This window comes from Ursus arctos, unplaced genomic scaffold (genome assembly GCF_023065955.2).
Source record: "Ursus arctos isolate Adak ecotype North America unplaced genomic scaffold, UrsArc2.0 scaffold_7, whole genome shotgun sequence".
Taxonomy (NCBI): Eukaryota; Metazoa; Chordata; class Mammalia; order Carnivora; family Ursidae; genus Ursus; species Ursus arctos.
This window is the reverse complement of record NW_026623089.1, coordinates 81872099-81886544: the sequence shown is the minus strand read 5'-3', so window position 1 is coordinate 81886544 and position 14446 is coordinate 81872099. Positions and strand designations below refer to the sequence as shown.

At 37.9% G+C, this 14446-nt stretch overlaps 1 protein-coding gene across 2 annotated transcripts in view; it reads left to right on the top strand.

Moving 5' to 3' along the window:
* RYR2 (ryanodine receptor 2) overlaps positions 1–14446 on the top strand; it is a 711493-nt gene that overhangs the window by 365953 nt on the left and 331094 nt on the right. For both annotated transcript variants that reach the window (XM_057308486.1, XM_057308485.1), the window contains exons 15-16: positions 3210–3393; positions 5749–5884. In XM_057308486.1, coding sequence (XP_057164469.1) covers positions 3210–3393; positions 5749–5884 — 320 coding nt within the window. The remainder of the gene's footprint in view (positions 1–3209; positions 3394–5748; positions 5885–14446) is intronic.

Sequence of the window (14446 nt, the reverse complement as noted above, 5' to 3'; positions counted from 1 at the left end):
TTTTTAAAAGGGAATGTGATTTTTAGAAATTGTGTGTGTAATTTATAATTCATAGCTGGGGTTCAGGATTATTCTATAATATACCCTTATGCTGCAACTACTTAAATTTGCTTTCACACTGAGAGTAATGAAACCTAGATACTTGTGAGTTTTGAACTTTATTTATTTATTTATTTTAAAGGGTTTGGGGAGGGGCAGAGGGAGAGGAGGAGGGAGAATCTTAAACAGTCTCCAAGCTCCGTGTGGAGTCCAATGCAAGCCTCGATCTCACAACCCTGAGATCATGACCTCAGCTGAAATCAAGAGTCGAACACTTAACCAACTGAACCCACCCAGGCACTCCTTGAATGATATTTAAAAATGATTCTTGTAGTAAATAAGTTTTCCTACCTCATAACGGAAACAGTTGCAGATCTGCAAACTAAATCAAACTTGTGGTCAAGGTATTTCCTGGTAACATTAAACCAATATACTTTCTGGCTTATGATGGATATATCCTATGTCTTTTTAAACTTTCAGATTTGATGGGAAAAATATTTGTTTTATTAGTGTAGTCTTATTTACTATTAAGATCCTGATTTTTAAAAAAGTATTGGCAGATTTCTGTTTTTCTATTCTTAGAGTGGAAGTCAAGGTCATTTAGATTTTCTTCATTTGAGTTTTCTTATGTAGTTTCTTTTTAAGATTTTATTTATTTTAGAGAAAGAGCATGCACGAGCGAGTGCATGCTTGAATGAGGGGAGGGGCAGAGGGAGAGGAAAAGAATCCTAAGCGGACTCCACACTGAGCATGGAGCCTCATGTGGGGCTCAATCTCACAACCCTGAGATCATGACCTAAGCCAAAACCAAGAGTTGGATGCTTAACTGACTGAGTCACCCAGCTACCCCTATAGTTTCTTTTCTGTGACCCTTCTGGTCTCTGTCTTCTAGGTCAGGGTAGTGGTGGTGGTGGTGGAATTGTGTGTGTGTGTGTGTGTGTGTGTGTGTGTGTGTATGTGCGTGTTTGCCTTTGGGTTGTGAGAAAGGATTTTATTCTTCTGGACTGCAAGAAATACATATAAAACCTTCTTTTCCTTTAGGTATATTAATAAATGTATTCTGAAAGTTATATTAGGGAGGAATCTGTGTTTAGTAGTAATATTGTTTAATCTTCAAAGTGCAAAATGTAGAGATGGAATTCATGGCTTTAATCTTTGCTCTGATATAGTATGATTCTACCACCTTTGGTTTTCCTCAATTATTCTCTTCATTTTTCTGTTCTTGATAAATTAAGATGGTGAATGTCTTTATAGGAGACAGACATTATAAAACTTACATAATTAACAATTTTAGGAGTTTTGCATAGTATTTGTCTGACAAGAGGCTTCTAGAAAGTAATGATTACATTGTAAGAGAACTGTGCATATTATTTTAAATGTACACATCAGCTTATTGTCCCTTGTACCTGCCTTTTGATTCTGTTTATTGTTAGGGCTTACCTTTGGAGTGCACGTCTTCTTAACACCTATTTAGAAAGGAGATGGGAGTGATGGTGTTATTTATGTATGTAGATACTGTAGATACTGTATGTAGATACTATATTTGATGGGGCACCTGGGTGGCTCAGTTGGTTGAGCATCCGACTGTTTTGACTTGGGTCGTGCTCTTGGGGTCATGGGATTGAGGTTCCCGTCGGGCTCACACCGAATATGGAGTCTGCTTGTCCATCTCCCCTCCCCCCCAACCCTCCTGCTCACACACATGCATGCTTGGCTCATGCACGTGCTCTTTCTCAAAAAACTCTTTAAAAAAATGTAACTAGTATATTTGAATCACTTTTGAATTTCATTCACTTTAGTATGAGAGTTGAGTTTAACTTCTTTATAAATATATTTATGATTCAACTAAGGTTTAATAAGATAAAATGTTTAGAACAAAAGTATATCATCGTATATAAATTTTTATTATGAAAGGGGAGAAATAATTTTCTTCTGAAAAGTCATTTCTATTACTTTTTGAGCATAGAAAGACTTTTAGAGATGATAAAACTAGGTAATAGATAAATTCCATTGTAATTGATTTGAAATTGTGGACAAAAACTTTAGGAGAGTTGTACAGTTTTCCTATTTCTACTGTTTATAAGGCTGAATTCAATTATTTCAAAATTTTTTGTAATCTTTTGTAATTGATGATACATTTTAAATTATATTTGTGAGTATTGTAAATTCAAAGATTAGCTAATTCTCATTTATGAGGCCCTTATTGTTTTTAAAATGTAAATTCTAAAACAGATAATTAGCCAGGAACATTTCCTTGGAGTAAAATATTGCCACATAATTTTGCTGTTGCAGAGTGCAGGAAAGGAAGTATAATATTTTATGCATTAAATTTTGTCATGCCTAATATGAGTATTGCTATATCAGCTATAGTATATGCATTCGCCCATTCTTTTATGGTGTCTGTTGTCTGTTTTTAAATAAACTTCTTATTTTGAAATCATTTTGATTTACAAATACCCTATTTTAAAGTTTTTTCCATGTACATTCAAAGCTATGAATTTTAAGACTCAGAATCTCAGAAAGCTTAACAAATTAACCCTTTGACTTGCCAGTAATATGTTTTTCTTTGAAGAAAATGCAACACGATGTTCTTAATCCAATTTTAAATACTTTTTTTTCAGATTAGAGAAAAGCATTTTAATATATTACTTTCTGATTAATAAGAAATTTTTAAAAATTAACATCGTTGGAATGTATTTTTAAATAGGCAGGAATTTTCAGAATGTCAGTGAGGGTCACTGATCATGTAGCAGTTAACAATTCCTTCTCCAAAAACAAAACAGAACAAATGAAGTCAGAATTATGAAGCTGGGAAGCTGCATCTTAAACCTTGAAGTGTATGTAGTGATTTAAAATGAAAATTAATTGGTTTCTAAATATTGAGACCTTTGGCTCTGTAGGAATTGGTTCTCAAGGCCCTTTATGTTTTTGTCTAGATGAGTTTCTCTTGATACTGTGTTTTTTAGTATAGCATTGTATATACTTGATAAAATTTACAATTTTTGTTTGAATATATTAATTATTGGTCTTTGAGGAAAACAAGGACCTTGCTTATGGGTTCCTTTAACGGTGGTGTAGGGAGAGAGAGTAAAGCTTTATATACTCTGTGGTCTAAAAAATAATAAGATTGCAGATCGCTGATGTAGAGAAATGTTTGCTGTTTATTTTAGGGGCCTTGATGCACTCAGCAAAAAAGTGAAGGCTTCCACGGTGGACCTCCCTATAGAATCTGTGAGTCTAAGTCTGCAGGACCTGATTGGCTACTTTCATCCCCCAGATGAACATTTAGAGCATGAAGACAAGCAGAACAGATTACGAGCTCTAAAGAACCGGCAGAATCTCTTCCAGGAAGAGGTGAGTTTCTACCAACATTCATCTCTTTATGCAGCTGTCTGGAAAGGAAAACAACTTCTCTGTGGGGCAGTTGTCTGACAGGTTTGCATTTTGAGTTGGATGAGCTGGTAAACTATGGCCTAAGGGAACCAGGCCTCGGAGGAATCCTGCAATTATTTTTATTTCTCTGTCAGGGAGTGCTCATTTTAAAAAATGGAACTCTTCACTCCCCTGGCAAAGGACATTTTATTTTGCTGTCTGCTCAGCCTTCATGCTGATCATACATTGCACTGCAGTTTAGTTCACGTTTATTATATAAATGCAGTATCTTGAAGTGTCTAAATAAATACAAGCTTTGGAAAACAAGAAGGTTTTTAGACTGTTGAGCAGGTTCTTGAGGTTACTTGGACGTGTCTGAGGACCCACAAGGAGCTTTGTGTTGGGAGGGAAGCTGCCCAGGAGAGGGCAGGACACCTGAGGGATGCAGAGCTCAGGGCTCTCTGCTTAGAGCAGCCCCACTTACTACTTTTTTGTGTATTCAGTTTTTGTGTGTGATTTTATTTCATGCACATTCCAGTTAAAAAGAGCTCAAGTGCCATATTTCATAGACAGAAGGACTGAGGGATATGTTTAATGACCCTAAAATGAGTGTCGGAATTAGTACTGTATATTCAAGAGTTTCAGTGGGAGGATGTCAGTGGTGAGCTGGCAAATCAGGCCAGCTCAGCAGGTGCTCCCATTCTTCTCAGTGCTCCCTATATGTGGAATAATGAATGTGTCTGAGTGAAAGCATCTTTGTAAAAGTAGCTAAGAAAAAAGTTAGAGAATTGCTGAGGACCCATGAGCCCTAACTCTACATTCTTCTAGTTTTAAAACATTTCCTGCTTTTCTGTTGAAGGCCTTTGAACTTCACATCAATTTTTGAGGACTTTTCACTGTGTATACAAAAAACTGATATGTTTAGAGACCATAGTGGTATGAAAACACAGGGCAGGTCAACCTGAGCCAGTAACAACATGGAGTACTTTGTTGGGCCCTTTTCATTTGGTGTGTGCCAAAATGTTAGACTATGTTGCATTCATTTAGTGTCTAGAAAAACTAAAATGAAATACTGGTGTGTGAAATTTTGAAGTATTGATTTTGATATATTTTTTTCAATTTCTCATGGAAGACAGCATGGATGGAGACCTAGAAATGTGTTTAGGTCCATGGTGCCTCTTACAACTCTGTGAGAAATGGGTTCCCTTGATCAATCAACTAGAACTAGCTCATCCTTTCATGTGTGTTGCCTCATTTTGGCAACCTTGATCTAGCATTAATAATAAAAGCATAATTTCAAATGCATACAGCATCTTACAAAGCTCTATAATGCACTTTTGATTAGCGTCAAAGATCTCTTTTCATGAGCTTTTTTCATTTATTAGATCTTTCATTTAATATTAAAAATAATGATGATCATCATGATCATGATGATGCCTGCCCTAAGAACCAGGATTCTTAGCTCTTATGCTTTTCTAGGGGAGGAAAAGAAGTCATTTTCCTCTACTCCTGTTAGGTTCATTAGTTGGGGTCCTGCAGATTAGAGTGACAAAGACAGATATATAAGAGAAAACAAAATGTTTATTAACATGTGAATCATGCATATCCATGGGAGCACTCAGTGATGAGCAACTCAAAGGAGTGGTTAGAACTCAGGCTTATACAGCATCTTAACAAAAGGACAGTAAATGTGTAGAAAAATAAAGAGACAAGGAAAGGAGTTTTGAGCTTCTAGGGGCAGAAAGTTGTGGGAAGGTGAATATATAGGGGAACTAGTGAAAGTTAAGGGTGAGTTAGTAAAGTTATGTAGATTCCTTTGTGAAGCCTCTGGGCTGATAAGTGTTGGGCCTTGTTTCTTGTGATGAAGCATCTCCTGTCCTTCCTGGTAGAGGAAAAGGGCAGAGAATTTTTCTTGTGTCTGCTTTTTCTCAGTTGCCTTCAGCTCAAAATAATCCTTATGCCAAAGTGACATATCTTGGGGTGGCATTCCCTGAACCTCTTCATTTACTCACGGTAAAATACAGTTGTGACCAATCCATAAATCCAGTAGTAAACCTTGCAAATAGAAGTATAAAGCACATATTTTTGTATTGTTCTTCTGCTTCTATTTGAGAATAGCCCTCAGGATTTAAAAACCATTTGAATTATGTCAAAAACATTTTATTTCTCGTGCAAGTGTGTTTCTTTCTGACATTTAAATAATATGACCTCAATTTTCTTTATGATTAACAGTCTTAATTTAAGCCAGACTTTTTTTTTTTTTTAATCAACTTAACATTTTTTTTTGTCTGTGAGCAAAATCACAGTTTCTTACGGTAATTTGTATCAACCTTCCAGGGAATGATCAACCTCGTGCTCGAATGTATAGACAGGCTGCACGTGTACAGCAGTGCGGCCCACTTTGCTGACGTCGCCGGGAGAGAAGCCGGCGAGTCCTGGAAGTCAATTCTGAATTCTCTCTATGAGTTGCTAGGTAAGAAGTATGATGGTTTTCAAGGCAACTGACTCACATCTATTTGAAAGGATCACACAGCAATTAATGTAGTTTCATGATGTGCTTCTTCATCGAGGCTTTTGGTGTTTACTGGTGTTGCACTTAAAGCCAAGTGATGTTTATAATACTTACGTCCATCTCTGAGTGTGGACTGTGGCCAGAGCAGATTGGTCTTTGGTTTATGGAGGGGGTTCTTCGAGGATGTGAGTTTATGGGTAAGGGGCCTCTGTGTGAATATGCATGAAATATTTCCTTTGTGATTCTCAGGCTAGTCTCACAAGACCCCTCTTTCTGCCTCACAAGAATCTTGTCAGGAACCTTCTCCCTTCTCCTTCAGTAGTCTTTTTGAGATTTGTGTTTTCACCTTCTAGGTGTGCTTGAGGTAAATTAAGAAACACTTGTGGTGTTTGGTGCTGCATTCCTATTGACTGTATGCAAACATATGTCCTTATTATTTTTGGCCTGGGCTATTCTACTAGTTTCACTTGTCTCTTGTCAAGAACTATGAACTCACAAGTTAGTGAGCTGGCCTCCAATGAGGATAAAGAGGAATAGTTTATTTCTCAAAGCAATGGATGAAGCCAAAATATCAGCATTTGGGGGCTGGTTCCTTGAACTGCCCTTCTCATAGGACAATATGAAGGGAAAAGTTGACATGCAGTCGGTTGAGTCACAGGAAAGGAATTGTGAGCTTGGGAGTCCAAATCAGTTACACTGGAAATATGCCTGCTCCCCCTTTTGCTTTGGATGGAGACACCATCTCTCTCTTCCAAGGCTGCTTGCTACAAACATCCTTGAAAAGAAAGCCCAAAACAAAGGCTTTCAGAGGCTCCTTTCACAGGACATGCAAAAACAGGAGACACATGGAGAATGACCGCTCTCTTCACTCACGCTCAGTTCCGAAATCCCAGATTCATCTGGTACACCATAGCCACACATCTCTTCCATTTAGAAATTTCTCACCTTTTCTCATCATTCTAGAAGGTGAAGTTTAATTTGCTCTGCCTGGTACATGAGGCCCCGGTGAACTCTTCCAGACTGGTCCTTGTCATTGTTTTTCCCCTTTCTCTAGCCAGACCCATTTCTGAGTGTCCTGTCCACACTTCAGTGACATTTTTCTACTCCCACCTTTTCTAGAATTCCTTTATGTCCTATGAAGCCCAGTTCATGCCTGGCTTTTTGGAAGTTAATCTTGGCCTTTTTTCTAACTCTCAAGCTTGGTTAAACAGTTCTTTCTCTGTCTCTCTCTCTCTCTACTTTTTTGGCACTTAGTATTTACTTGTGCTATGGCACTTACCCATTTCTGACTTAGTTACATATGTGCCTGTGATCTCCAGGGCAAGAATGGCACCTTTTCTGATTTTTGCATCTCTGTCCTTTAACTTCATGTCTGGCACATACTCAGTAAAACGTTTACTGATTAAATAAATTGAGTTCTGATAGAGTAGGAAAGTATACGCCTAAGTGGAGAAAAGAGGTCTTGAGGCATTTTTTCTTAATATGAAGAATGAAAGGTAGTCAAAATATTTGGCAATTCTCTATAATCTAATTGAAACTCATTAAAACTTAATAATACTATTTAGCAAATAGAGCTCTTGTGCCTGCTAGCATTTCTAATATACTCCCTTTAGGTGGGCTATTTGATCTGCCATGAAAATTAAACACATGTAGTTTGGTACTTTCAGAATAAGGGGAAACACTGGCTAGCATTTCTTTGAGCAGGACCCAGGCCACAGAGTCTTTCTAGGAATCTGGATTTATTATTTTAGCCATGAAATCATTAGGACAAGGATTTTACAATGCCAACATTCTAGGGGCTGCATTTCTTTTCCAGAGAAGAAATTATGCACTGAATTTCTATATTTCTATATTTCTATATGTGTGGTAGTGTTTTAACACCACAGTATAACATCTTCACTTGCTATGACATGGGATTCGTTTCTGTGACAAACTAGTTGCTTAGGGTCAAGAGGTGGCTCATCTGCGTGTGTTTGAGGGTAGGAAGTATTATGTGCAGAGACAGTGTTGTAGAGAAATCTGGATAATGCATATCTTACTTATATTTCCACATCAGCTCTTTCCATAGTCTGTAACTTTTTTTGTTTCATCCAGTCTGTGTGCTCATGTGTCCATAAGTAATAAAAATGTACAGAGAGAATTATAATGATTTTTCCAAAATCATAGAAAAATCTAATCCAGCAAAGTCAGCACTTGACTTTTATCATTTTGGGCTATGTATCCCTCAAGTTTATATTCCTTTCACAGACAGTGAAGGTCAGCTGTGACCAGGATATAGTCCCTGCTCCCATGGAGTTAATGGTTGAACAAGAGACACACAGTGTAAATAACAAAGCTAGCCATGATGCCGTGCAGTTACTGACTTTACTGCCTTGACCATCTTGATGCAAGTTATTGTTAAATCATGTTAGTAAGTGATTAATACAAGACTGATAAATTTGACTATGCAAAAATGAAAATTTTATGATAAATAATATCATTAAAAATAAAAAAGGTGGAAATTTTGTAAAATATGCCATTTATATGAAAGACAAAAGCTCAGTTTCTGTAATATATAGAGTTTTCATAAATTCATAAAAAAGGAAATATTATCTAATGTAAAAACAGACAAAAGATGGAAACGGTTCCCAGAATAACAAATAAAATAATAAAAGATTCTCAACATGACAAATAACTACAAATGAAGATAATGAATACAGATCATTTTTCATTTATTAGCTTGGCAGAGATAAAAAATTTGATAACACCCGTTATTGGGGAAAACATTGGGTAATATGTTTTTGGTGGGAGTGTACATTGTTGGAATTTAAAACAAACTTTGGTTGGCAGTACACATAAAACTTGAAGTGTATTTCCTTTTATTCTAGAAAATCTACTTTAAGATATGTATTCTAGAGAAATATTTGCACAAGTGTGGGAAGGATGTCCACTACAAAATTGTTTATAAATTGCATAAAATTGAAAGCTATTTTTCTGTCAACAGGGGATTGGTTACAAAAATAATAGTGTAGTACTATGTTATCATTGAAAATCGAGATAAACAAATCATCAGGAAAACTATATAAGACAGGCCAGATTGCTGTTCTTTTTTAACATGGCCGTCTAGGATATGGTATTAAATGAAAAAAAAAAAAAAAGAAAGAAAAGATGAACACTGTATGGACATTAAGATTCCAATTGCATTGTATTAGAAATATGTAGAGGGGCACCTGAGTGCCTCAGTTGGTTAAGTGTCTGCCTTAGGCTCAGGTCATGATCCCAGGGTCCTAGGATCAAGCCCCACATAGGGCTCCTTGCTCAGCAGGGAGCCTGCTTCTCTCTCTCCTCCCTGCTCATGCTCTCTTTGTCTCTCTCCCTCAAATAAATAAATAAGTAAGTAAATAAATAAATAAATAAATAAATAAATAAATAAAATCTTAAAAAAAAAAGAAATATGTAGAAAAAGATACGTTCTTGTACACCCTATATGTTTCTGGAAGGATGCACAGAAAACTGCTAGTTGACTGCTTTTTGGGGGACAGATCTTTTACTTTCCTACGTGTTCTATTATGTATTTATTCTTACCCTATTTACACAATTACTTCTATAATTGAAGAAGTCGTTAACATAAATGTGTAATATTATACAATCGAGGATGAAAGGGAAAGCTAGTGTATTAATTCAGTTGAGTGAAGAAATGGAGTATTTATAATTCAGCACATGTATGTAAGGAGAATCTCTTTCAGTCTATACATGGTAGGTTCACTAGTGGTTGTTCGAGGTGAAGAGAATGATGAGAGATTTTGTGGCTTAAACGTTTCTTTGGCTACTCTTGATTTTCCCTTTTTATTGTAGTGAACACTGATTTCTTGATTAGAAAAAAAACATGAGTACAGTCTTAGGTTGACTTAAGAACCTAAGTGGCCAATAATTTTTACTGATGTCATTGTGATCATAATAAGATAAGCAGCCATCCGTACGCGAGGCTATGCTTCAGTCTGCCTACAGAAGTATCAGACCTGCGACAGTATTTGGAGTTCATAAGATATTCATACCTCACAGTCCTTCCTTACGCAGCTATCAGGAAGTTTGGCTCAAGTGTCATTAACTTCAGATTGTTAAACCTCCTTCCCATGCTTCCAACCAGGTAGACAGTAGTTCTGTCTTGGCTTTCTGTGTGGAAATAGCCTTCTTTTTTTTTTTTTTTCTCCTTCAGCAGGTTTATTTAGCATGGAGAGAGCAGGTAGGAATGATAATCTATACCAATTTTAAAATCTGACATGGATATATTTAATATGTGTTTTAGACAAACGTAGATTTATGAGCCTGCTGCGTGGAGGAACTGAGGATCTTAGAGATGCCGATATTCATAGTTTGAAAGTCTTGCTCTAGCATGCTTTTGTCTTTTCTGAAATCTGCACAATTAATCTGTAGGAGGCTTGCAAGCCAGGATGGTTTTCTAAAGATGCCTGAGACGTGGCTCTTTGGCAGACTGTCTCTATGAATTCTCATTTTATGGAGATGGAAAGGATGAAACAAACAGCAAAGACCACAGCCCTCTCAGGAAGGCAGAAGTTGCTGGTTTCTGAATGCTCTAACACGTGGAAAGAGTATGGTGATGAAGGATTTTGGCACATCTGGAGCATTCTCCTGGTGTCATAAGGTGGCATATCTTCCGAAATGCCGTAAAGCACTGGGGAAGGTGGTCGGGAGATGTAAAAGGGGGACTTGCTTCAAACTCGCTTGTACCAGGTACTACTCTGGTGTCTGCACTTACACGTTTCCGTGTTGTCCTCCAGGACATCCTGAAAGACAGTTTATAAACAAAACACATTACTTCAACTTGGTAATAATCTCATGTCTATGAAATGACTGTGACGGTCACTAATCCATTTTTAATGGAAATGCACTTTGTAATCTATTTTGTGAGATGGCTTCTTAATGTGTTATACACGACCAGGATCCCACTCCTCCTAATCTCTTCTAGATTGGGGGTTCCAGCAGGAAGAGACTGGTGGGGGTGGTCAGCGTAGACTGGACCTGAGTGTGGACTCTGGAATTAAAATCGCCTGGCTTTAAAGTCTTGGCTCCACTATGAGCTGTGTGAGCAGGAACACACCGCTGTCTCTGCTTGCCTTCTCCACGAGCCAGCTGTCGTTTGCCTCCTGATGACAGGAGAGAGGGAGGAGAGGACATAGCACGGTTGTTACTTGGTTGTGTGGCTGCCTCTTTGGCTCTAGCCAGAAGGTTAAACCTGCCATCCCCGGTGGGGGGATTGGAGGGACGGGCAGTGGCTGGGAGCTGACTTTTTCGGGTGGGCATGTTAGATATTTTGAGCCAAGTCCCTGCTCGTGGGACAGGATAGCTGCAAGTCTGTTCTGGGTGGCTGTTGGCAGCTCCTTGCTTGGCCATGTCCAGCTAGTAGTCTACCTCCAGCCTCGTCTTCCTGAAGTCTTCCCGATGCTCCTGATGGCTCTACTGAGTGGACTCAGGACGAGTCCACAGAGATGCTGTCCCCCCAGGATCCATGAGAAATGCCCATGCATTCCTGGTCCAACACAGTGTTATAGGCCAGTCTATGCAAAGCAGGTGTTCATTTCTTCTCTTACCCTGTCCACTTCCTGGGCAGGGTCATCAAACCTGAGTTCACAAGGTCCCCAAACTGCACGGACGCTTCCTCAAGCTTTCCAAGAAGTTTCCATGGCACAGCACTCTTAAAATTTTCAACAACATTCTAGAGTTTTTGTTTGTGTTTGGTTTCTAGGGTTATCAGGACTTACGAGCAACCACTTGTTAATCTGAATTTTAAAAATTTAAATTAAATTTAAATTAAAAATCTTAATTTAAAAAAATCTTTCTAGATTCTAGTTCTTTGGTCCCTCATTTGTCTGTGCTGGAATGATTAGTATTTCCAGACTTTGCCTGCAAGCTCCAAAGGAGAACCTCATTTGATTTCCTGCTGTATCACTTACATGTAGAGCCGTGCCAGATGCAAAGCCAGGTAATCAGTATTTATTGAATAAATTTTATTTTTTATTTTATTTTATTTTATTTATTTATTTTTAAAGATTTTATTTGTTTATTTGACAGAGATAGAGACAGCCAGAGAGAGAGGGAACACAAGCAGGGGGAGTGGGAGAGGAAGAAGCAGGCTCATAGCGGAGGAGCCTGATGTGGGGCTTGATCCCATAACACCGGGATCACGCCCTGAGCCGAAGGCAGACACTTAACGACTGTGCCACCCAGGCACCCCTATTGAATAAATTTTAAAAGTGAGAGTTTTCTTGGAAGATCTTATACCTTAATCTATCTGTAGTTTTCTGATTCTTTGAGTATATTGAGAAGTTTTGAGTCTTGGAGCTTAAAGACACTAAAGCATGAGGACACAGGGATGTTAGAATACAAATAAGAAATGCAGAATGGAGGCGCACCTGCGTGGCTCAGTTGTTAAGCATCTGCCTTCGGCTCAGGTCATGATCCCAGGGTCTTGGGATCGAGCCCCGCATTGGGCTCCCTGCTCAGCGGGAAGACTGCTTCTCCCTCTCCCACTCCCCCTGCTGCTGTTCCCTCTCTCACTGTGTCTCTGTCTAATAAATAAATAAAATCTTAAAAAAAGAGAAAGAAATGCAGAATGGAGTATTTTTTATAATCATAATTTTTCAATTGACTGCCAATATTACCTGCATTTTATTTTCTGATTGGATACAAGTTCAGAGATTTCATTAGTTATTCAACATGAAAAAAATTGGTTCAGTGAACTACCACTTTCTTTTTTAGAGCTTAGTTCAAACTGTTTTTATAGTATTTAGGTTGTACTACACTTAAACCACAGATGTTCTTGTTCCGTAAGAGACTGGATGCTATTTATCCATTCACTATATTAAGAAATAACATGCCTTCCAAATTTCAGGCCATGTACAGAGATGTAATAAGACAGAGTGTCAAATATAAAAGAACCTGAAATATGCTAGAAGAAGACCCTCAAACCATTGTATTATTGCATTGTATTATATAATATATATGTCATATATATATTATATATTATTATATATATTATACATTATATTATATTCAAGCTCATACTCACAAGTGCCAGCTGTGGTGCCTGATGCATTTACAGTCATTTTTTAACAGATTCTATTTTTAAGCACTCTGTACAGCCAGCGTGGGGCTCAAACCCACAACCCTGAGATCAAGAGTCACACATGCCACCCACTGAGCCAGCCAGGTGCCCCCTACCTTCATATTTTTTAAATAAATAAGGAAAAATAGAGATGTATAGAAGATGAAAGGTCTTGACCACCTTTAAGACCCATTAGCCAGCAATGAAGGAGGATTTGAAGGGGTTTAGCATGCTTCCCCTGCATGAGGAAGGACGTTTGTCTTGAGTTGGTTTCTGCATCTTCACCTTGAAGCACCATGAGATCAAAGTTGCCATTGTGGCTTGGTCTTGAGACATCCGACAGCAGTTGTCAGTAAAAATGATGTTTTACCTTTTCTTCTTGAAAAGAAAGTAACTTTGTATTGTATTATTTGATTTTAAAATTAATACTTCATTATAAAAATTAGATAATAAGAGAAAAACGTAGAAACCTTGTTTAAAATGTAACTACCCATTTTAATGTATAACCTTTTGAAAATGTTTCTTTGAACCTATAGGACATTATACACATATGAAACTTTACACACCCACGTGCACACACCTACTAAAGCATTGTCTGTTCACACCTGTGCAAATCCAGCATCGCTAAGACATCAGTTGGGGCCCTCCTCTCCTGAAGGCTTAGTTAGCTCACTCCAAATTCCAATTTCAGGGATTGAGACAGGCTTAATTCTCCTCTTTGACATCTGTACATTTTGGGGGATTATTAGGACACAGTGTTTCCCATTTCATGCTTCTTCAATATCCTCTGTCTAAGGTTACATAATATCTTGGCCACAGAACTCCCCCTCCTTACAGGTGCGTACAAAACAAACTGCCGTTCTTACTGAGCATTTTTTATTTTATTTTTTCCAATGGAAGTTATTATGGCTTCAGGGGTCTTTGTGAAGGAACACATCACAGAGCATGATCCTTTCCCCCCGCCTGGCTTTATTCATCTTCTTTCCTATTTTAAAATAAGACCATGTTCCCTATTGAACTGGGAAAGCAGTCCCACCCTTATCAATGTTCTTTACGGTCTGTGCTTCTGTTCCAGGGACTGATCAGGATATAGTTCCCAGAGGCAGTTCTCATTCTCCAAGAAATATTCTGAAAAAACATGATTTTTCCATGCTATGCATATACTTACATTGACTATCTATATTTACTTCACAAAATGGGATCATACGATCAATATTCCTTTATAGCATTTGTTTGCACGGCCTTCTGTATTGTGGGCATCTCTTCTTGGCGGTAAATGATGACCCTTCATCAGGTTCTAGTGGATATATACTAGCCTACTGAAGGGATGTGCCGTTGACTTAGCCCACACTCAGGCCGTTTCCAGTATTTTGCTATTATAAACTGTATTGTGCTGAACTTCCCTATAATTCTCGGTGTAG